Source organism: Heloderma suspectum, chromosome 2 (genome assembly GCF_057233095.1).
Source record: "Heloderma suspectum isolate Gila_16-S chromosome 2, 16-S_ref, whole genome shotgun sequence".
Classification (NCBI taxonomy): Eukaryota; Metazoa; Chordata; class Lepidosauria; order Squamata; family Helodermatidae; genus Heloderma; species Heloderma suspectum.
Window position 1 is genome coordinate 181,599,117 of NC_139459.1, and position 24,835 is coordinate 181,623,951.

General features: G+C 45.0%; 1 protein-coding gene across 25 annotated transcripts in view; it reads left to right on the forward strand.

The window, feature by feature from the left end:
- The window catches only part of LRP1 (LDL receptor related protein 1), a 516,733-nt gene that overhangs the window by 365,523 nt on the left and 126,375 nt on the right, over positions 1 to 24,835 (forward strand). For all 25 annotated transcript variants that reach the window (XM_084836577.1, XM_084836568.1, XM_084836575.1 and 22 more), the window contains 6 exons: positions 12,681 to 12,903; positions 13,674 to 13,863; positions 15,764 to 15,889; positions 19,154 to 19,294; positions 20,965 to 21,090; positions 21,714 to 21,830. In XM_084836577.1, coding sequence (XP_084692703.1) covers positions 12,681 to 12,903; positions 13,674 to 13,863; positions 15,764 to 15,889; positions 19,154 to 19,294; positions 20,965 to 21,090; positions 21,714 to 21,830 — 923 coding nt within the window. The remainder of the gene's footprint in view (positions 1 to 12,680; positions 12,904 to 13,673; positions 13,864 to 15,763; positions 15,890 to 19,153; positions 19,295 to 20,964; positions 21,091 to 21,713; positions 21,831 to 24,835) is intronic.

The window sequence follows — 24,835 nt, forward strand, 5'->3', positions numbered from 1 at the left end:
AGCTTCAGTTATTTGAAACTCCAGGCTATGAATGTCTAATTCTCTGTGTATTTATTTCTGGCATTTTTATCCCATCCTTCCTTGAAAGAGCTCCCTCCCCTGGAGGCTTTATGCTGTTATAAGCCTTTGTAATTTGCGCTTAGTCAGAACTTAGCATGAGCTTGGATGGACCTCCAAATCATTCAAATTTATGACCGTATTGCAATACCCAATAGTGAGAGGAAGGGTGAGACAGAAGACAGGAGAGTGATTCAGGGTCAAATTAGAAAATATTCTGGGAGATCCACAGTTGATCTTATGATGTTTTATTTTAGTGTTTTAAGGAAATGCAGCCATGAAGAGCTGCTAAAGGGACACTTGAACTTTCACCTGCACCATTCCCCTGATCTAAAACTCCCAGTCGAACCTCTGTTTGCTTTGCAAGGGAAAAATACAGGCACATGTATCATGCCCGCATTTTTTTGCCCCATGAGCAAATATCAGCAGGAAGATGGGAGGGGAATTTAGATTTGGGAAAATGGTATAGGCAGAAAGGGTCCACCTATTGCCCCTTCGCAGCACTTCCCCAATCAAATTAGTAACCCCCTCTTGGCTGCTGCATTTGGTTTCAAAAAGAAAAGAAAAAAGGAAAGGTTCAGACATCAGTCATGGATCTCCCAGCATATAAAGCAGGAGAGGGCAACCTGTGGCCTGAGGGCCTAATTTCAGCCCTCTGCAGGTGATCAGTTTAGAACTTAGCAAGACTGAACTGTTCTTCCTTGGGCAGCCAGCTGGGCAGGGAGAAAGAGTGAGTGTGCACAAGAGAGAGAGAGAGAGAGAGAGAGAGAGAGAAGGGGATGGCAGAAAGAGAGAGAGAAAAGGCTTTGGTCCCACCCACTGCTGGCTTTGGTCTTCCCTACTGCCGGCATATGGCCCCTGACAGTATACCCTCAAGGGAATGCTGCCCTTGACAGAAAAAAGGTTTGCCACCTCTGGTGAACTGTATAGTTTGTCCCTTGGTCAGAGTTTTTGCTTTGGGCCCTCTGATGTCCAGGTCCCTTCTGCGTCACAGTGCTGGGGGTTGGACTCGATGGTCTTATAGGCCCCTTCCAATCCTACTATTCTATGATTCTATGATTATCTCTGGCTCATCATTTTACCTTTATCTGAGCATCTATGGTTGGAACTTTACATTATGTGTGACACCAGGTTTTCACTGCAAATGGCAGCCTTATGTCATGTTCCAACCCCCTCCCCTCCCCCCAGCCCATCTTCCTCTGGGGAGTTTAGACCTAGGAACGTAGGAAGCTGCCTTATACTGAGTCAGACCCTTGATCCATCTAGCCCACTATTGTCGACACTGACTGGCAGCAATGGCTGTCCAGGGTTTCAGGCAAGCGTTTTTCCTGCCCTACCTAGAGATGCCAGGGGTTGAACCTGGGACCTTTAGGATGCAAAGCAGGTGCTCTACTACTGAGCTACAGTCCTTTCCTACCTAATCTCAATATCACTGAGACTCTCAGTATCACTGAGAGTTGTGCTTTTGCCTTCTCCTTCATCTTCATGTCCTGTGTTCCCATGCTTTCCATGCTAGCAGTAGCCACCAGTGATTGGAGGGGGAACACGAAATGCGATGACTTCACAACCTGGGCATGTCTGTCTGAGTGATGCCAGGAGAGGATAGAGAACTCAAGAGATGCACAAATCACTTGCCCTCTTTACTCCCAGTGGTAAAATAAGGATCCTATCTGTGGCTGTGTTCGCTCTACGTTTGTGTTACAGAATTTGGCATTTATCCTGTTTCAGGCTGGGACCCCACAGGAGTTCTGGTGAGACTTGGCAAGTGTAGGAGACAAGGACTCCAGTCAGCTCCCTGTAGTGTAGCACACCTTTCAGAGGCAGGGTGCATGGCAGCTCAGAGCAAGGATGTTGGTCCACCGACTGGACCCAACTGTGACCTTAAGTACTCTTGCAGCCTAGGTGGTCTCTAGTCTTCCCCCCTCTGGTGGAAGTTATTGTGACTTACAGGGGCCATGCCCTATCCCTCCAATATAGGTCTGGCGGGGCTGGGGAGCTACCTGCTGCTCTTGGCTGTAGGGTGGGAGTGGTGGGATGCCCTCATGCACCGCAGACAGTTCTGTGAAGGAGCCATTGTTGGAGGTAGAGCAAGGGGGTAGAGCTACCTTCTTGGGCAAACCAGATACTGGTATTTCTGGATCCTGGAATTCCTCTTCCACAAAGTTTAGGCAAAGTGGGTATTTCTGGGTCTCCCTCTGAGCCTCCCCCCCGCCCCCGGTCTTCCCCATCCTTTGTATCATCAAGGTTCAAATCCAGGGCCATGACAATATTTGGCATCCCCAAAATGGCAGGTTTGATTTAAAATAAATACATAGATGAATAGCAGGTTTATAGCCCTTCCAGTTGCTTGGCAGCATGTGGGTGGTGACTAGTGAATTCTGTTGAGACAGGGATTCCTGAAGCTCAGGGAGCAGAGATTCATTCATTCATTCATTTAATTACTTACTTACTTAATGTATCCCGAACCTTCAGTGCAACTGTGCCCTCAGGGCAGTTCACAGAATTAAAAATGCATAATACAGGCAATCATAAAAATGTCACAACTATAAGATAACAGTGAACAAAATGCAGTGAAGAAGAAGATAAAAACCATAGCTATCACAACTGCTTAAAAATGTTTTTATGGTCTGGGAAAATAAACGTTTACCTACTGCCAAGATGACATGTACTTATTTTTAAATTTTTAAAATTCAGTTTATGAGTTGCTACCTGAAGCAACCATGGCGATGCACATATTAAAAGCAAAAACAATAAAACCAACGATCAAACACATGAAAAAGGATTGTTTTAAAAGCAGCGGCAAAAATTAATCATTTAAAAGAGATCAGTAACTGAGCAGCTAAAAACAAAGTTGATTTTAAAATGCAGTATTAAACACGCTAAAAAAATAACACAAGCAGAGCAGGTGGTTTCGAAAGAAGGGCCTCTCCACCAAGATCCTGTCTTATGAAGATTGGTTCCAGAAGGTCTGGAACACGGTCTACATTATAAAATTGACTTATTTCAGAAGAAATAAAGAACAAGGGTTTGTAAACGAATTTATTCAGAATTGGTCACTTTTGGTAATGTACTGGAATTCTAAGTTCATGGATGGTTTGAGTCCTTAGGTTTGAAATGTTATAACTGTCTCTCTTCTTTCTTCTTCTTTTTTTGTTATATCTTGTGAAAATGTAGTTTTTTAAAAAATGCAGAAAGAAAGAAAGGAAGGAAGGAAGGAAGGAAGGAAGGAAGAAGGGCCTCTCCAAAAGAGCTTAATGACCAGGAAAGCTCATGAGGGAGAAGGCGGTCTTTCCGCATAGTGCTTTCCCCCTTCCCATGACTAGCAGAATCAGGATGAATTATGTGAAAGATGCACATTTTCGGAGGGAGCAATCCTATGGCCGCTAGGCAGCGGCTAGACAGTGTAGGATATCTGGTTTTCCAGGAACCGACCTTGGAGCCCACACTCTGAGGACAGTACCCGGAGAATCGACATCCCCACATTTCCGCGCTGCCTCGGAGGCAGCGCAGAACAGCCCTGTGCTCCTCGCTTGCAAGAGGAGCGCAGAGCAGCTGAAAAGGGGTGTTCCAGGGGTCGTTCTGGGCCGGGGAGGGTGGAAATGACTGTACGACACATGCAATGTGTTGTAAAGCAGCCTCCTCCCCCGCTTAGCCCTCCCATGGCTAGACAGCCACAATCAGCTGTCTAGCCGAAAATACAGGGCAGGAGAAGCGCAGAGGGAACGACCCCCTCCGTGCTTCTCCTGCCCTGCACTGGATAGGCGGTCGCCTCCAAGTTTGGAGGCGGCTGCCAATCTGAATAGGATTGCGCACTTAATGTATGTAATTGGTAGAGGTTTCAGAATTCTGCTTTTCTTGGTGCAGAGTTTTAATTTCCCTTTTTGGGGAGGATGTAGAATATAGAGCTGTGATCATAAACCTGCCTTTGCTTATTCCATTCCACTTCTTCAGTGCCTGGCTTCAAGGAGCTCTGGATAGTAGCAGCCTGTTTATGGCTGGCTTATGCCAAGCCTGGAATTCTCTGGCGCTCTGACCCTAAATTCCACATTGCATCACTCACATATGTGTGCCATTAGCTGATCCTCTTGCATGTGTCATGAGCCAGAGAATTTCCACTCAGCAAGAAGGAATTGTTTGGTTCATTTCCTATTGGGCTGACTCCCTGAAGATTGTAGCTCAAGAGTCCCATCTGTTTTCACACCAAGGTCTCTGGGGCTGCCAGTCCCTGGGTGATTCAAAGGCATGTCCTGCTCTTAGCAGCCACTCAGACAAGCCCAGCAGGGGATGGCATTGAAACATGCACCCACTCATGAGCTCTCCCTGACTCCGGAAGCGTGGTGGGGGGTAGAGAGGGGGAGTGCATTACATCCCAGTTGGATGAGCTGTTCCCTCTTTGTCCCCACTAGTAATAATAGCCCATTTTGTGCTGTGATTGTTTTTCATCATGCCTTCTCCCCCTCTCCCCCTGTCCCACCCGGACAGAGTTCAAGAACCTGGTTCCTTCATTTCCAGGTCTCGGTGCCAGGTGAGGCCTGTCAGAGGACCCAGTCGCAGTGCCACCTGATCCTGTCAGCTTGCATGTGTCTGTATCTGTTTGTGTGATGCTTTTCAGGCAGCACAGAACCATGTGTCTGGCCTGGATTGAATTAGCCATGCTCTGATTGGTTCATGCAAAGGAGCGAGTAGGGCTGGGCTTGAAAAAGTATTTGAAACAAGCCTGTTCCTCCGGCTGGGAGGAGAGCAGAAACTCTTGCAGTTTGTACACATTATTAAGCATCTTCTAGCAGAGTTCTCCTAACTTGAATTTTCATCTCTTTGCTTGTACTCTCTGCTCCCCCTTCTGTCATTTATTTATTGCATTTCTGTACCGCCCAGCAGCCAAAGCTCTCTGGGCAGTTTGCAACAATTAGAACCATCAAATACAACATGAAAAAATACAATATTAAAGTTTAACGCTACAGTATAAAATACCGCCCTGCCCCCCCAATAAAACCTAACAGAAGTGCAAAGATTTAAAGCTACAGTAACAGATTTAAAAGAACGGAAACTGAGAGACTACAATGCCTGTGAAAATAAGATCTCCACCTGGCGCCAAAGAGAGCACAATGTGGGTGCCAGGTGAGCTATGATAGTTAGGCAGTGCCTGGTTTCCCGCCTCATAAGGGTTGCATCTTCTTGCCTTCTCTCAGACTGGCACTACACAGCAGTCTTATTTTATTTATTATTTATTAAATGCGTATTCCACCTTTCCACTACAAATAGTGCTGATGGCAACAACAATAAAATACAAAATTATAATTAAAACATAAAAACCAATCAGTTACAAACTCATCAATAAAAAAGAAATAAACCTGTTACAAACTGAATTTCCTCTTACAAAGTCCCTTTTGCCACAGTGTCCACCAGTGGACTATTCAAGGACTACAAAGCTGGTATGTGAAAAGTCGCCTAGAGTAGAGATGTCCCTCCAGATGTTGTTGGACTGCAACTCCCAGCATCCCTCTCACTATTGGCTATACTAGCTAGGGCTGATGGGATTTGCAGTCCTACAACATTTGGAGGGCCACATGTTCCCAATTCCTGGTCTAGAACCGTTTTAGATTTCTGTGTGTGTGTGTGTGTGTGTGTGTGTATGAGAGAGAAAATTCTCAACAAGGTTTAAAATGCTATTTTAAGATTCAAGATTAAAATGCAGCTGGGGGTGGAGTGGGGGTGCAGTGTGTTTTAAGGGCATTTGTTAGGGTTATTTTTTTTTACCATAATAACTAAAACAATGTTGGCAGCTCAGACCAAATAATCAACCTTTTTCAGAAAGAAAACGTATTTGTTCCTTTGGTATGAATTTGACCCAAGAAGCAAAGACAAGAAATCACTTGGGCCAGTGCATTTTGCACCAGCTATAGTTTACAAACACTTCTCAAGGGCAGTCCTGTGTAGCGTGCATTGCAGTAACATAATCTGAATGTGACCAAGGCCAGATCTAACAAAACATGAACATATTTTTTCATCAATTTGATTGGGATCTCATTTATTATTCAGCATTATTTTATCTATCCCATTTGTCTCCCATCCTTCCTCCAAGATGCTCTGAGTTGCATCTGAACAGCTCCAAAATGACGAACACATTCTGAGACAGCACGAAATTGACGTTATTACATGTGTCAGAACATCAACAGTACTTCATTAGAATATACTGTCCTTGTAATGCAGGGGTGGGTAACTTTGGGAGGTCCTATGGCCCCCTGCAGGCCACACCTTTCCCCCCCACAGTGCCCTCACAGTGCTAATAAGAATAATAATAAATAAGGCATGGTCCCAGGGCATAGTCTGAAAGCACATGAGGCAGCCACCTTGCTGAAACTAAGCAGGTTTGGGTCTGGTCAGTGCTTGGAGGGGAGACTACCTGGGAACCACACGTAGCCACCTTGAGTTCCATGATGGAAGAAAGGTGGGATATAAATGTAATAAATAAATAAATAAATAAAATTGGTAGAGGCTATGACGTGTCAAAAGGTTATTTTGACCTTTTGGGCGCTTTATAACTGTTCCAGACACCCTTCCCACCCCATTATTATTTTCTTACAATTTCGGGGGCAGTGGAGGCTATTTGTTGCCCACCTCTGTTGTAATGTATTAACTTGTTAAATTGTATTAATTATCCTTAATAACATGAAAAGGAATGCTTCATTTTAATAGTAAGGAACCATTCTTTCACAGAAGAAACAAGTGTCAATCCTACTACTGTATATGGAATTATCCCATGATGATAGTACAGAGCATAATGTTTTATCTAGATCCAGTACAGAATATTAAAACTGTGGAAGCAAAAAGACAGAAGTCTCTGAAGAGGGCAGAAACCCAGCCATGTTTAGACGCACGTTTGTGAATAGTTTTTATGTTTATGATCTTGAATTACTGGTTAAGATTACAATATTATGGTGGATATGAAGCCACCTAAATTATATTTGAAGAATATGGCTGCAGTTAATTAGTCTCTACCGAAATTACCTTGCTGGCTCATGCTCATGAATGATTAAATAGGTTCAGGCTTTTGGCTACATTTCTGATTAAATACAAGATTTGGCAATGTTGCATTTCAAGAGCTCATGAAGAGCCACAGCTCTCAAGATCTCTCCATACAATCACATGTTCAAGCAATTGCTGAGTAGATCTAGCTATTTATTGGAACTGAAGTATTTTAATAATAATAAATAATAAAACCTTTATCTCTTTGATTGCAAACTAAGGAAAGTTTAGTTAAGTTAGGGTGATATAGTAATTCACATTATGGAGCAAGGCTTCACCCATGTGGTTCAGGAGTTTGTTCACTGTGTATTATTTGCTACCTTTGCAGAGCTGTTACAGAGGAATGGGTTGTTTTTGGCCAGAATGGTAGGCCATTGCTATGTAGATTAAAATATTAGTTAAATATGGCCCACTGGCTGTTCTTTTGTGGCTAAGCCTAGACAAGACTTTGTGGATAGGAATGTTAATACACTGTTGGGGTGACAGTGTGTGTGTGCGTGCATGTGTGTAACATATTAAAAAGCACTGCATTCAGTAATGTATCAAAAACAAAATAAAGAAGGAAATGGGATAAACAAAAGAAAAGGAATTAGATGTTCTTTCTTTTTGTTTCCCTTTTATTTATCGTTTTGATGTGTTATTAAATGTAAAGTGTTTTTATATAATACTAGCTGATATATCCAGCGTTGCCCGGGATGTAATTTTGTCATAGGCACTATTTGTTAGAAATACACATTAAGGTAGGTTTGCGCTTCTCAGAAAGGCCCCATAAGAAAGGTGAAAAGTTGAATCCGCCAGGCTTGACTAAAAAAGCACAACAATTATAATGAGCAGATTGAATAAAAAACACTACTAAAAATGCAAGAGACTGAATCTGTAAGCACTACTACAATATAATCCACACTGAATCTCATACCACTATTAAAATGTTCAATAGAGGCTTCCTTGCTGAATATTGCAGGAACAGGGGAGAGAAACTAAATGCACTCCACTGTCAGAAAAGAAACCATGAATAAAGGGGAGGGAACAAACGGCAGCCAGCCAATTCAAGGTGAAGGAAGCAGAGTGAATGGGAGAGAGACCAATAGAATGAAAGATGGCCAATAGGATGACTGGTAGCTGAAATCAGAAACCTGGCCTGTACCATGATTGAGAGGGTGTACTTGTTAGTAAGGGAAAGTATAAACAAAGTAATAATGTAACCCAGTGACTCCTATCATACACTCCGGCAAGTGAGAATGAACTAAAAGCGGCAGGAACTCTAGGGCCCAAATGACAGGCTTAGTGGCCCCTGCAGTGTGATTAGGCCCAGGGCAGCTCCCCCTTCTGCCCTGTCTTACAGATGGCCCTGCAGCCAGCCACAAACACACAAACCCCCAAATCCTCAATTCAGCTACATGTAAAACTCCGCTATTTTGCCCCTCATTTTGCAGTTGCCTTCTCAGTTCCGCCCAGTTCACTCTTTTTTGAATAAAGCCCCAAGTCTCCACTGTGTCATCCCAGCCCCTCACACAGGCGAGCACACATTGCACCATATTTCACATTAGTGTTGATCACACACCACTAACAGATACATCTGGCATTGAAAGGGGTAAAGAGATTTAACACTAACTTGCTTGCTCGCTGGATATTGCAGGAAAAGGGGAGAGAAACTAAATGCTCGACAGAGTCAGAAAAGAAACCATGAGTAAAGGGGAGGGAACAAATGGCGGCCAGCCAATCCAAGGCGAAGGAAGTCAGAGTGAATTGGAGAGAGACCCATAGAATGAAAGATGGCCAATAGGATGACTCATAGCTGAAATCAGAAACCTGGCCTGCACCATGACTGAGAGGGTGTACTTGTTAGTAAGGGAAAGTATAAACAAAGTAATAACGTAACCCAGTGACTCCTGTCATACACTCTGGCAATTGAGAATGTGAAGTAAAAGAGGCAGCAACTGTAGGGCCCAAATGACAGGCTCAGTGGGCCCCTACAGTGTGATTACACCCAGGGCAGCTCCCCCTTACTCCCTGCGTTACAGACGGCCCTGCAGCCAGCCACAAACCCACACACAAGTTTTGATTTTTATATATACAGAAGAATATATAATATAATATAATATAATATAATATAATAGGCTTCCTCCTTTACAATAAATAAACCACCACTACTGCTGTTCCCTGCTTTGAAGGGAAACCTCAAATTCAGTTTTGTGTCCTAGTTGGCAGATTCCACATTGCCGACTATAAGCAGAACCAGCAAGAAAATGTTGCAAGTTCAGAGCGTTCCAGCTAGCCAGCCATGCCCTCTTCCGGGATACTCCCCCCCCTTTTCTATGTGCCTCCCCTGCAACAGTCAGCAGTCTGTGTCTACTGAGCATGCTCAGTCCACATTGGGCTATTTTTAGTTCCACGCCCCCAACACCCACATACTGTGTTTTCCTTAAAGATTTTTGTTTGTATTTTTGCAAAGCTTGGGCTTTCCCCAAGCCAGCTAATACCTTCTTCTTGTAGGGATGTATGAGAATTTTGTTTGTGTTCACAAATCATGCAAACATATCCTGTTCACAAGCTGGTACACAAATGCAAACAGGAAAGCAGTTCTCGGGAAATTTTCATAGTTTCCCAAACTTGTATTCATATTCGAAAGTGTGCACTTGCACAAGTGTGCATTTGTGCAAATGCGCTCCCCCCATTTCTATTTTCATGCTTTAATGTGTATTTTTCCAATTGGGAAAAATTGCACAATTAAAAAATGCATATTTTCCTGATAAAATGCGCACTTTTCCTGATAAAATGCGCACTTTTCCTAATTGGAAAACATCCATGTTTGCGTTTGGAAATGCAAATGAGGCAAAATGAGCTTCGAAGTAGAATTTGGAGAACCTCAACAAACTTCAACATTGCTTGTTTCCCCTTTCCTATCCTCTTGCGCATGGACGGTTTGTAGCTTTTTTGGCAACATAAGGAGAGGGACTCAGAGAATAAGCTCAGTATTAGTAAGGTACTCCATGGTTGGCTGTAGAATTGCAGGCTTCTAAACCCTTGTTTGCATGCCAGCCGACCTTCACTTCTACTCATAATGAAATCCTGCTTAGTGTTGTGAGACAACTAGGCTGAATGTTGTCATCGCTGATTTTGCATTGCTGCCACTTCCTTTCACACCTTGAAGACAAAGAAAAATGGAATAGCATTTTGGCTGAATAGCCACTGCAGTGAATATGTGAACAGCAGAAGTGAACAGAGCACAAGAGATGATTTGGGAGTAAGCAACTGTTCTTTTGAAAAGTCCCTCTTGCAGGACTATTGTAATTGAATCACAGAATCATAGAATAGTAGGGTTGGAAGGGGCCTACAAGGCCATTGAGTTCAACCCCCTGCTCAATGGAGGGATCCGAGCATCCCTGACAGATGGCTGTCCAGCCGCATCTAGAATGCCTCCAGTGTGGGAGAGCCCACTACTTCCCTAGGTAATTGGTTCCATTGTTGTATTGCTCTAACAGTCAGGACGTTTTTCCTGATGTTCAGCCGGAATCTGGCTTCCTGTAACTTGAGCCCATTATTCTGTGTCCTGCACTCTGGTGTCAGATAAAAAGTTCTTGCTTTCGGTTTAGAAGAAAAGGATGCCAGGTAGGCAGCAGCGGATCCAACACTATTTTATTGAACGTTTTGCAAAACGGGTGCAGAGCAGTCTGGACCCCGAGACACGTGTGCAAAAGCCTTTTATACCTTATCACCTCTATTGTTCTTGCCAATAACCAATGAAACAGTCAGTACATTAGCTTACCAAGCCAATAGCCAATAAACAGTCAATATCAGCTTACCAATAAACAGTCAATATCAGCTTACTTAGTCATGAGCGCGTCATTATGGTTCTCCTTTTTGCTCCGCCCACATTTTTCCCGCCACTCGGGCTCCTACGTAACTGAGGCGCCAACAGTTATGGAGTCTCCTTTTCTAACACTGGGATGATCAAGAAGAGATCCTGGCCTTCCTCTCTGTGACAACCTTTCAAGTACTTGAAGAGCACTATCATATCTCCCCTCAGTCTTCTCTTCTCAAGGCTAAACATGCCCAGTTCTTTCAGTCTCTCCTCACAGGGCTTTGTTTCCAGTCCCCTGATCATCTTTGTTGCCCTCCTTGAACCCTCTCCAGTTTGTCTGCATCCTTCTTAAAGTGTGGTGCCCAGATCTGGACACAGTACTCCAGATGTGGCCTAACCAGTGCTGAGTAGAGGGGAACTAGTACTTCCCGGGATTTGGAAACGATGCTTCTATTAATGCAGCCCCAAATAGCATTTGCCTTTTTTGCAGCCGCATCACATTGTTGGCTCATAGTCATCTTGTGATCGACAACAATTCCAAGATCCTTCTCACTTGTAGTATTGTTGAGCCAAGTATCACCCATCTTGTAACTGTGCATTTGGTTTCTTTTCCTAGGTGCAGAACTTGGCATTTATCCCTATGAAGTGTCATTCTGTTGTTTTCTGCCCAGCGCTCCAGTCTATCCAGATCACTTTGAATTTTGTTTCTGTCTTCCAAAGTATTAGCTATCCCGCCCCATTTTGTGTCATCTGCAAATTTGATCAGCATTCCCTTAATCTCCTCCTCCAAGTCATTAATGCAAATGTTGAAGAGCACTGGGCCCAGGACTAGCCAAATCCATGTTGGCTTCGAGTAATCACTGCATTGTTTTCAAGGTGCTTACAGATGGATTGCTTTATCATCTGCTCCAGAATTTTCCAAGGGATTGATGTCAGACTGACTGGTCTGTAGTTCCCAGGTTCCCCCTTTTTGCCCTTTTTGAAGATAGGGACAACATTAGCCCTCCTCCAGTCATCTGGCACTTCACCCGTCTTTCATGATTTCTTGAAGATAATAGACAGTGGTTCTGAGAGTTCTTCTGCCAGTTCCTTTGTTACTCTAGGGTGCAGTTCATCTGGCCCTGGAGATTTGAACTCATTCAAAGTAATTAGGTGTTCCTTGACCATATGCCTATCGATCTCAAGCTGCAATCCTGCCCCTTCAGTCTGTACTTCGCCTTTGCCAGGGGGGTCATAGATTCTCTTTTGGGAGAACTGAGCCAAAGTAGGAATTGAGCACTTCTGCCTTTTCGTTGTCATCTGTTATCATTTTGCCATCCTTATTTAATAGCTGAACCACCATTTCTTTCATCTGTCTTTTACTATGCACGTAGCTGAAGAAAGCCTTTTTGTTGCTTTTAGCATCCCTCGCTAACCTCAGCTTGTTCTCAGCTTTAGGCTTCCTGACGCCATCCCTGCAGTTCTGTGCTACCTGCCTGTACTCTTCCTTTGTTACTTGGCCTTCTTTCCACTTCCTGTATGTGTCCTTTTTTGTTTTCAGGACATCTCTAAGCTTTTTGTGAAGCCATATTGGCTTCTTCTGTTGTCTTCCACCTTTTTTTCTTGTTGGAATTGTTTGTAATTGTGCCTTGAGAATTTCCTTTTTTAAAAGGAGTCTCTCTAAAATGCACTGTTTTATCCAGAACATCACTCAAGTCCATACAGAGCCCGGAATTTAAGAAAAGTGTAACTAAATTATTGGCTGTAATGAATAGGAGAATAAATAAACCTGAATTACCTGCTCTTTTGCTCTCAGGTGGATGTATTGGACTGACTGGGAGGAGGACCCAAAGGATAGCAAGAGGGGGAAGATAGAAAGGGCTTGGATGGACGGCTCCAACCGCAACATCTTTATCACCTCCAAGACTGTCCTGTGGCCCAATGGGCTGAGTCTGGACATCCCGGGGAAGGTACTGTACTGGGTGGATGCCTTCTATGACCGGATTGAGATGATCCTGCTGAATGGCACCGAACGCAAGGTCAGTACCAATTATATCTCAAGGTGGGGTGGGAAGCCTAGTTTGAATACTATTTAAAATGGTTGGGGCATGCACAGTGGTGCTGCTGAGTCGGGGAGGGAGTGTGGCACACCCCTCTGTGATGTCACAGGGCCCATCGAATAGAATGCCTATAACATAGCTAGTCACCATCATCACAGCTATTTGCAGAGGAAAGAACTTGGCTTACCGGCCACTTGGGTTAGCAGTTTGAATGCTGGTGAATAGGGATTTCTGCACAGTCATGTATTCATTTATATTTATATATGCAGCATCTTTGGCCCTTAAAAGGGCTCTCCAAGCATCTGAATCTGGGGTGCTGAACCTCTTTCAGCCCAAGGGCCAAATTCCATTTTGGAAAAGCTCTTGGGGGCGGCATTCCAGTGGTGGGTTGGGCTGAAGGCAAAAGGGGATGGGGTAAGATAGCAGCATATTGTAGCTTAAAGCTCTTACTGCCAGTAACAAAGCTTTAGCAGAGGCATCACAACCTTTTAGAATGGGAAAAAAAACAGGTGAAAACCTAGGAAGCTACCAAATGATTGGCGGTTGGGGGGATAAGGAAACGTGGCAAGGGAGGGCAACTGGGGGACTCTGGAGGGCTGGGTTTGGCTCAAGCACCTGAGGTTCAACTCCCCTGGTCTGAATAAAGGCTGGAGGAGGGATGTGGATGGTCAGCTGACAGCTACACAGCTCCCTTGGGTGTATCACCGCATCTAAAAAGGCCCTCTTGTGTGTCTCTTTTGCCCATGCAGATCGTGTATGATGGTAATGAGCTGAATCATGCCTTTGGGTTGTGCCACTATGACAACTTCCTCTTCTGGACAGAGTACCGGAGTGGCAGCATCTATCGCCTCGACCAGAACTCCAAGGCTGTTACGCTTTTGCGCAATGAACGTCCACCAATTTTTGAGATCCGCATGTATGATGCTCAACAGCAGCAAGGTGTGTGGCAAGCTGGTAGTCCTTGAAACTCAGCCACCATTAACATATTGCCACCGTATGCCAGGGGGCAATTGGGGATCAGGGTCCCAGGTAGATGAGGCAGGGAGCCACACAGAGATTCATTATCTCCCTTCTGGGCAAGATGGGGTATTGCAGCCAGGTGTCCAGCAGAGTGCATTTGTGGGTCAGAAAGGAGCTCTAATTCTCCAGGAGCTAAGGCAGAACGTGAGCACAGTTTTGCACAGCAGAGTCTTACTACGGTTCCTTGCAACTGCACAATGCCTTGTTTGCAGTTACGCCTTCGTCTGAGTCACGACCGTGGTGTGCTGGCAGATTCAGATGAGGATGGGCGTTGCAGAGCAGTCTGAGAAGGCCTTAAATCTCAGCAGGATAGATGAGCCTGCTTAGGGAGGGGCCCAGCTCAGATCCAGGACCCAAGAGGGCTTTGGTGGTTTCTTCCCCGAGGGGATCGTGCTCAGAGCAGCGGGGACTTCTGAGTAATGAAAGCCATGTGGGGTGGATGGAGTCATAGCTGCATCCTTTTGGAGCCAGCTCCATATGGCCTCCAAGGTGGACTCAGGTTCAAAATGGAACCTAAGCGACTTGTGCTGATTTTGCTAATTCGTAGACCAGCAGGTCTCTCACACAGACCAATGCACGGGTGCTCAGAAACATTAGGAGCTTTGCCTTTCAACCTTTGGGAACCCAGGCGGGCCAAATTCAACACCCCTGCTCCGTGGGTTAGCGACAGAGGAAGTGGAGCAGCACATGCACTCTGTGGTTGCCGACTGCAGCTTTCTCCTCAAAGCAAACCTGCTCACCAAGAGCTAATGTGAGACATCCATGCAAGGTCACACTCTTGTACGCTGCATCAACGAAGCTGGAGTAGCCACCATCTCTTGGAGTAGTCACCAGCACAGATTATACTCTCCATTTTGAAACTACAATGGGAACAAATCTTCTTTTCACCCCTCTTTACCCGTCTGATTGGTTAAAGAGCACTATGTGGAAACTAGTGCACACACAGTTGTGCTGAAAGAGACCTCTGGTTGTGGTGTTTCGTTTTAATGCCTACTCCTTTCTGGCCACTTGTTCAGCTGCTCCTGTTCTCCAGCAAGCCAAAAAGAAACAGCGTCTTTGGTTTAACGAACTCTTCAGGCCCTTTCATTCGTGATCAGTTGTCTCACTGAGGTGCCTCTTAATTGTTCTACTGGCTGTGAGTGAATGCCATGTGGCTGGAAGGAAGTTTCAAAGGCCCAGCCACATAGCTGGGGCCAACTGTGTGAGTCTTCCCCACAGAATCAGTACCCTCCTTCTGTGGCGTACCAGTTTCATGAGAAAGACTCGTGTGGTTGTGCCTGTTGTAGTTCCCAGCTGCCTGGGAATCCATTCATGAATAAACAGCCCCCTTGCACCTGGGAGAAAGATTAAAAACGACCACATAAAAGTGAGGGGGAGGAGGAAGATTTAAAAATGATGGTGGGGGGAAACTAACCCCAAAGTGGTGATTGCGAGAACAAACCTTCAGAGACAGCTCTTGGAGGATGAAGTTTCAACAGCATCCAGCCACCTCCATGCATGCAAAAGTCTCCAGAGCTAAATCTGTGGATGCAGTTGCATTTGGAGGTGGGGGAAATAGGAGTTGTGCCAGGATAGACCAGTCCCAGGAGCAGTGTGATTAAAACACAGAACTAAAGCCTTAGCTCCAGTCCAAACATTCATTCATTCTATTTCATTCCACTTGAAACATTTCTTGGCCTCCAGGAGTTTAATTCTGCAATATAGAAAATAAACGGATAGCCCCTTGGTTCCTCCTCCTTGCGTGTGTCATCTGAGTGTGTTTTTCCCTGTGAAATTGTGGTCCAGCTCCTCTCATGTCTTCCCCTTCTCCATTTTGCAGTCGGCTCCAACAGCTGCCGAGTGAACAACGGAGGCTGCAGCAGTCTTTGCCTGGCCATCCCTCAAAGCAGGCAGTGTGCCTGTGCCGAGGACCAGATTCTGGGACCGGATTTTGTCACCTGCCAAGGTAACAGTCCGCGTAACAAGGTGCAGGAACCACTGTGCTTGTGAAGGGTTTGGCGCCCTCTGTAGAAGCATTCCCATCAGTATTCTGGGGGGCAGAATACACCGGGGGCTCACTTCGAGGCTTCAGACAATTGGGTGCCAGAACAAGGTTTTCCCAGCGATGGGCAAGCACAGGGGTGGGCAGGAAGTAGATCTCCAGATGTTTTGGACTTCAGTTCCCAGCATTCCTAACCTTTGGCCATGCTGGCAGCAACGTCTGGGAGTTGGCCCAACACATCTGGAGAGCTGCATTCTGCCCACCCCTGCGTAGCATGCAGTGGCGGCTTGCAGAGGCCTTGAGCCCTCCGCTACTGAAGTGTCAGGTGCTATTAACAGCAAGGCTGGATGGACCCCAACATTTGATGCATCCTTAGCCACCAATTCCCAATTTTCTCACTGATGAGGTCAGGGTATATTATATCCATTTTACTTAGGATTGCTTTTATGTTTTGGAGGAAAAGACTGTCCTTATCTTTACAGGGAGGGACTGTAGCTCAGAGGTTGAGCGCATGCTTTGCTTGCAGAAGGTCCTAGGTTCAATCCCTGGTACCTCCAGTTAAAAGACATCTCAGGTAGCAAACACTGGGAAAAACTCTTCTCTGCCCAAGATCCTGGGGAGCAGCTGCCAGTCAGTCTGCACAGTTCCGGGTTAGGTGAATAGTCTGACCTGGTATAAGCCTGACCTGGTATAAGGAAACTTGCTGTGTTCTTACTTGGGAAAGTCATGGGCTGGATCTTCATTCCTCTGATCGGAGGACTGAGATGAAGGGAACCTAAAGCTGTGAGCAGGTGTTGTAGATTGCTGCTTCATTTCCCTGGGGCATCTCCTATACCAGGTGGGGACATCATATAGTTCGTGAGTACTGAAATCCAGCTTCCCTTCTCTGTGTGCCCACTACTCTGACTGATTCCCATGTGCATATCCATTATTCCTGCAGTGTCAAGTAGTGGCTTGTATGTATGAAGGAGCCTTCACAGATCAAGCAACCCAGATAAAACTGTCACGTTACATCATATTGGAGACAATTGCTTTTCAGTGGAATCAGTTCATACATTCATTCACGTCTGAGTCACCAAGCGCTGAGTATCCAGCAATGAATATGAATTGGCCCTTAGTAAACATCATTTTGTGCTGCCCAGAGGGGACTATCTCTCTTGTTGCTCACACATACACCTGCCCATGCTAGCAGAGTAACACATGATCATGCTGTGCACAGTGGAAGGGTGTAACAAAAATACCATAGCAAATAGCTCAGTTGTACATGAAGAGCTGCAAAACTGGCTTGATCTTCCAAATAAGCGGGTCAGTCTTATTTCATACTTTTATCAAATGCTTGGGCTACTGACCATTGTCAGAAACAGGATACTGGGCTATATGGATCTTTTGATCTGCTTTGTTTTGGCAGGACTGAAAGTTGGGATGGATGGGCTTCTTTCTGATGCCTTGTCACTTTCTTCATTTGTGAAATTGGGAGATCTTTCCAACTTTGCAAGTCAGGTTGCTATCTTTTTATTGGCCTTCCTATGGCATCTTTAACTGCTGTCTGATACACAGAAATTAAAGAAGGTGAAGCAAGGGAAAGCTTGCTTAATTTTTGCATGCCAAGCTGCTGCCTAAAGGCACAGGAGCAGGGCTGGTTGAAAAAGTCAGCAACCCTGTTTGCAAACAGCCTTTTTCCCCATTTCAAAACTGCATAGAAGCAAAACCAAAAACTCTATGTGGCACCATTGGTTTTGTATATGTGTATGGTGGGGACGGAGGCTGCTGTATTAAGAACATCCAACCTACCAAACGGAGTCACACATCTCAAAGAAGCAACGCAGGCTATTATTTTGGCTTCTGAAAGTGTTCATTGCCAGGTGCTAGTGAGCAAGCTGAAAGGCAGTTGTGGACTGATCAGTTCCCCCAAATTCCCTAGCTGCTTCTTGAAGTCAGAGATTTAAGAGGGATATTCAGAGGGTGTTGCTGTCTTCCTGTTTTCTTGTTTTATTTTTATATAACAAACACTGTAGTTAATAGTAGTTCATCATTATCATCACTGTTCTGAGGAGTTAATTTTATTACTTATTTTATTTAACTACTTACGTACTGCCTAATATCATAAGATCTCTAAGTGGTTTACATAAGAAATACATAAAATACATTATAAAAGCCAATATAAAAATCATGTAAAATAATAAATACATTAAAAATATTACAGGAACAGTAAAACAGAGCAGTGCAATGATACGTCAGGGAAAGCCTGAGTAAACAGGTGCATCTTCAGGAGGTGTTTAAAGTTTGCCACAGTTTCCTCCTCTTGGACCACACATGGGAGAATGTTCCAGATGCCCACTACTGAGGAGGCCCATTTATGTGCCGTTACCTGAGGACATGCTTTTGGTTGTGAGACAACCAACAAAGCCTCCTCGAAACATCTCAGGTGTCAATTTGGTGGATATAAGGGGAGAGTTGCTGTTTTATGTAGAGTTGTGGGAAGCTGAGGCAACCTCCCGAAAGCGGGTATCCCCCAGATGTGTTAGATTACAACCCCCAGCTTTCCCCAGCCAGCGATGGCAAAACCGCGTTATTTAATGGCAAAACCAGATGTGACATTCGCCCAGCAATTGATTGCATGAATGCTGAGTTTTTAGTAAATAGCAGCCCTGCTGCCCATCTGGGTAGAATGCCTTCCCCCACCGGTAGCTGCTATATGCATCAGGGTGGAAGCACAGAGCTCCCCTTTCAACGCAAATAGCAGTGGAGGGTGTGGAGATGTGATCTGGATCTGGCTGGGGTAGAGGGTTAAAGCAGCCTTCCCCAACCTGCTGCCTTCAAAATGTCTTGGACTACAACTCCCAGGATTCCTGGCTGTTGGCCATGCTGGCTAGGGCTGCTGGGAGTTGAAGCCCAAAACATTGGGAGGGCACCAGGTTGGGCAAGGCTGAGTTGAAGCCTGCCTTCTCCCACACCATGGTTCCGATCTGAATGCCCCCCCACAAGCCCCCTCCGCTGTGTGTTTTTTTTTTTTTTTAATGAACGTAATTACTAATTGCGTGAATAATGTCAGGTCAAGTTTGGCTCTGAGTACGGCACCTTTCTTAGGTTCTGTGGAATTGTAGTAGTCTGGACTGAGGGAACCTTGGTCAAAAGTTCTGGAAAAAATACCTCCTTTGCTGGTCCCTCAGGAAAATACCCCTCCTTTAAAAACTCCTGCCCCCAACCTTCTTTTTCTTCCTTGGCTAGCCAACCCGTCTTACATCCCACCGCCGCAGTGCCAGCCTGGGGAGTTCGCTTGCAAGAACAGCCGGTGTATACAGGATCGCTGGAAATGTGATGGTGACAATGACTGCCTGGACAATAGCGATGAGGCGCCTGAGCTCTGCCGTGCGTATTTGTTTGAGGAACACCAGGGGGGTTCTCCTTGACTGGTTCCACCCTCTCATAGGACAGTTGGGAATATGTCGTGGGCATACCTGTGCTCAGCATACAGACTGGTTGTGCCCTGCCTCAAGGGCAAACTACAGCTATGTTAAATGCGTAGCATGTAGCTAATCCTAACCTTTTCTTTTGTAGGTGCTTGGACCCTTGATCTGGATTGGGACCACCACACATGGGAGGGGTGGGGTTAACTGCTGTCCACCTTCCCACCCAGCTCCTTCCTTCCAAAATCCCCTCCCGCACTTCCCACCCAGCTCCTTTCCCTCCAAAATCCCACCCCCCATGTGCCAGCACAGGGGCCAAAGGAAAAAACACACCTCTCAATGGAAATTATTTTCTTTCTGTAGCCCCTATGCGGAGGGCGGGGGGAGATTTAGGTGTGGGGATAAGGCTGGGTGGGAAGGTTTACCCCCACGCCATGTGTCCTGATCCAGGTTGGGGCCCCGAGCATTTACTCTTTTTTTTTTTTTTTAAAGGATCAGCTACACATTACACATTTAAGGTAGTGTGTAGTTTATCCCTCGGATCACACAATGAAGCCAGAATATTTTCAAATGGCTGAGGAATCTGGAGGTGAATGCGAGAGCTGCTGAAATAGCTCCACTGGACTGTGTGTTTAGCTCTCTTGGGTTGCATATTCAGCTTTGGGTCTACAGAAACAGATGAACTGATGGGAAATAGGAGCCTGAGCTAGTCCAGCCTAGAGTTCCATGTTTTCCTTTTTGGATTCTGCCAGGGCTCTGTGTATTTACTACATGAGTTGGCTGTTGCAGGCACAAAATCTGCTGCCTGGTGTGGAATAGCGTGTCCTGAGAATTTCAGCTTTCATTTAAAAAGAAATAAGTTGCTAGCCCTTAGGGTTGCATAGGAAAGTTCAGAAGCATTTCCATGCCCTTTTTCTCTGTAACGCCCTCTGTCATCTTTCCTAGAACACCCCCCCCCCCAATTACTGAAAAATTTCGAAGAGTGAAACCGTGGTTGAAGGATCGTAGCTCCATGGAAGAGTGCACGCTTTGCATGCAGAATGTCCCAGGGTCAATCCTTGGCCTCTTCCATTAAAAGGATTAAGTAGTAGGTGATGTGGAAGTCCTCTCCCTGCCTGAAGCCCTGGAGAGGAGGCACTGGCAGCCAGAGGAGATAATCATACATTAGATAGGGAAATTGTCTGACCTGATATAAGGCAGCTTCCCAGGAAGCAGAATAAATAAGGAGAAAATTAGTAATTGGTTCCTTTGAAGCAGTAATAAAGTAGGTGAAAATCGGGGTTTCCTGAATTTCGTTATGGCTGAATGTTGTTATTTTGTTTTAGAATACCCACTGACCTGGCTTTCACCACTGAATGAAGAACTTTCCATTTCTAGTCTTAAATATCTTAGGATGCAAGCCTGTGCTTGTTTAGACAGAAAAAAGGTCCTACATCTCCCAGCATTTCCCAGCCAGACATACTGGCTGGGGAATGCTGGGAGTTGTAGGACTGTTTCTATCTAAACACGCATAGGATTGTGCTCTTACTTTGCGAAGGGAGGAGGGCCATTCTGACCCAGTCTCAGATTATTGTAATGCATGTAGGGGAAAGGTCTGTCCTAAGAGACCTTCCTCTCTTTGCCATTTTGCAGATCAGCACACGTGCCCCTCAGACCGTTTCAAGTGTGAGAACAACCGCTGCATCCCCAACCGCTGGCTGTGTGATGGGGACAATGACTGTGGGAACAACGAAGATGAGTCTAACTCCACCTGCTCAGGTGAGGGCCCCTGTGGTCTCTTTGTCTTTTTCACTTTGTCTTTTCTCTTTCTCTGCCTATCACATTTTTATCCTGCTGTTCTTTGAAATTGCTCAGGGTGCTCTCCCATTTTATGTTCACAACAACTTTGTAAGGTAGTTGGTTAAATGTAGGATGAGTCTGTAGAGCGGCCTTCACCAACCTGGTGCCCTCCAGATGGTGTGGACTTCAACCCCCATCCGCCCCAGCCAGTGTGGCCAATGGTCAGGAATGCTGGGAGTTGTAGTCCAAACCATCTGGAGGACACCAGGTTGGGAAAGGCTGCTGTAAAATATTGTGTCAGGTAGTTTAATACTTTCACCTTTCTGGTCTGTGCTCAGATTGGTTAGAATCTGTGCAGGTTGAATTTTGACCCTTTAATTGCCCCTTTAGCTACTAGCTTGGGCAGTGGTAGAGATGCAGCCTGTTTCCGCAGTCAATGCCACTTCTACAGATGGTTTCTTCTGCACGTTCAGATCTTCCCATTTGACATGTGCAGCTGCCGGTTTTCTACATATGTGTGCGGTTGCATTACTGCGATAATCCAGGAAAGCATCCAGTTCTGCCACTAACTTTTCTTCCGTAATTCATTGCTGCTCACCCAGCTCGTACCTGCCCTACCAACCAGTTCTCCTGTACCAGTGGCCGTTGTATACCAATCTCCTGGACCTGTGATTTGGATGATGATTGTGGGGACCGCTCTGATGAGTCAGCCTCTTGTGGTGAGTGATGGAATCTGTACTGGTGAATTAGATTCTTAGGTTCAGTGTTGGGTTAATGGAGATTCAGATACTCCTAGCATGTATTCATACTAGTGCTGAGAGTTGTCACAATATCAACAGTTATGTGCACTGGGGTAATAGGTGGGTAGTCTGTAGCCATATGGCCTGGAGGAGTTGTAAATCTTACACACTGGTGGGCTGTGGGTTTTTTCACACATTGAGGTTGGCTACCAAGTGTACACTCAGAAGAGAGCTGCATCCAATCCTGATTCATTTGTAAACATGCATTTGTCTCACTAACACATCACATTTTAGGGGTATATTACAAAAATCTTAGAGATATGTCTAAAAATATTTTTTAAAATAAGCAGTACTGTCTTAGAAGAGTTTGCTATATTGCTAAGGCAATTAAGTCATCTTAGTCTGTGTGATTTGGAGAATGTCATCAAAAACAGATTGTTTTATTCAAAATTGGAAGCTTTTTGTGTAAACTCTTGGAGAGATGTGTAAAGACAATAATGCTCATCCTTATAATCTCTGTATTAATACAGGGAAATACTATTTATTTTAAAAGCTGTATACAACCTAGGACAGCTAAGCTGGCGAGGACGAGGGAGAGGGCCTTCTCTGTGGTGGCCCCCACTCTGTGGAACCCCCTCCCTAGGGAACTCTGCCATGCCCCCTCTTTAATGAGCTTCTGCCACGCACTGAAAACTTGTTTATTCAGGCAGGCATTTGGGATGGGTTAGGGTATTTTTTTTAGGGGCCGCAGTGGCTTAGTGGTTAAGACGCTGAACTGCAGACCGGAAGGTCGGCAGGACAGCAGTTCGAGACCTGAGTGCCGCGTGACGGAGTGAGCTCCCATCTTCAGTCCCAGCTCCTGCCAACCTAGCAGTTTGAAAGCAAGAAATTGCAAGTAGTTAAATAGGTACCACTTTGGTGGGAAAGGTAACAGCGTTCCGTGCACCTTGGTGTTCAGTCATGCCGGCCACATGACCACTTCGGACAGCGCTGGCTCTTTGGCTTAGAAATGGAGATGAGCACCACACCCTAGAGTTGGACACGACTGGTTGGGGACACCTTTACCTTTACCTTTTAGGGTATTTTTAAATAATGTTTTAATGTATAATTTTACTGTTTTAAATCATACCATTGTACATCACCCAGAGTGGCCGGGTGACCGGCCAGATGGGCGATTAAGAAATGTAATTAATAAATACATAAAATAAATAAATAAACCTCGTGGGATTAGTTAATTATTTCATATTTTAATTCCCTCTCAAATAAAATAATCTGTAGTTTTATTGCCTGGGATACAGGACATCATCAGCATACTCTGTTATATGTGTAGGTACCCCAGAGTACCCACTGCTAATTCTGCTGGGCTAAGGGGTTCAAAAACACCACATATGTACATGCCAGAATAACATACCTTAAAGCATATATGGGCAAGTGGAGGCTTTCGGATGACTTCAGTCATCCCACAGGCCCCACTCCCTGCTGCATAGCTGATTTGTGTGCCTGCCCACCCCTATGGGACAACTTTATACATGGACTTCACCAGACGGTCAACACCGAAATCAGATTGACTACATCCTTTGAAGCCTAAGGTGGCGGACATCTGTCCAGTTGGTAAAAACAAGACCTGGAGCTGATTGTAGTTCAGATCACGAACTGCTTATTGCACAATTTAGAATCAGACCAAAGAGAATAGGGAAGACCCAGAGATCAGTTAGATATGAGCTCACTAATATTCCTCATGAATATGCAGTGGAGGTGAAGAATAGATTTAAGGGACTAGATTTAGTAGATAGGGTGCCGGAAGAACTATGGACAGAAGTTCGCAACATTGTTCAGGAGGCGGCAACAAAAAACGTCCCAGAGAAAAAGAAAACCAAGAAGGCAAGATGGCTGTCTGCTGAGACTCTGGAAGCAGCCCAAGAAAGAAGGAAAGCAAAAGGCAACAGTGATAGGGGAAGATATGCCCAATTAAATGCAAAATTCCAGAGGTTAGCCAGAAGAGATAAGGAATTGTTTTTAAACAAGCAATGCGCGGAAGTGGAAGAAGATAATAGAATAGGAAGGACAAGAGACCTCTTCCAGAAAATTAGAAACATCAGAGGTAAATTCCAGGCAAATGTGGGTATGATCAAAAACAAAGATGACAAGGACCTAACAGAAGCAGAAGAGATCAAGAAAAGGTGGCAAAAATATACGGAAGATCTGTATAGGAAGGATAATAATATTGGGGATAGATTTGATGGTGTGGTCAGTGAGCTAGAGCCAGACATCCTGAAGAGTGGGGTTGAATGGGCCTTAAGAAGCATTGCTAATAACAAGGCAGCAGGAGATGACGGTATCCCAGCTGAACTGTTTAAAATCTTGCAAGATGATGCTGTCAAGGTGATGCATGCCATATGCCAGCAAATTTGGAAAACACACGAATGGCCAACAGATTGGAAAAAATCAACCTATATCCCCATACCAAAAAAGAGAAGCACCAAAGAATGTTCAAACTATCGAACAGTGGCACTTATTTCACATGCCAATAAGGCAATGCTCAAAATCTTGCAAGGTAGACTCCAGCAATTCATGGAACGAGAATTGCCAGATGTACAAGCTGGGTTTCGAAAAGGCAGAGGAACTCGAGACCAAATTGCCAATATCCGCTGGATAATGGAGAAAGCCAGGGAGTTTCAGAAAAACATCTATTTCTGTTTTATTTACTATTCTAAAGCCTTTGACTGTGTGGATCATCACAAATTGTGGCACGTTCTTGGTGGGATGGGGATACCAAGTCATCTTGTCTACCTCCTGAGGAATCTGTATAACAACCAAGTAGCAACAGTAAGAACAGACCACGGAACAACGGACTGGTTTAAGATTGGGAAAGGAGTACGTCAGGGTTATATACTCTGACCCTACCTATTCAACCTGTATGCAGAACACATCATGCGACGTGCTGGGCTTGATGAAGCCAAGGCTGGAGTTAAAATCACTGGAAG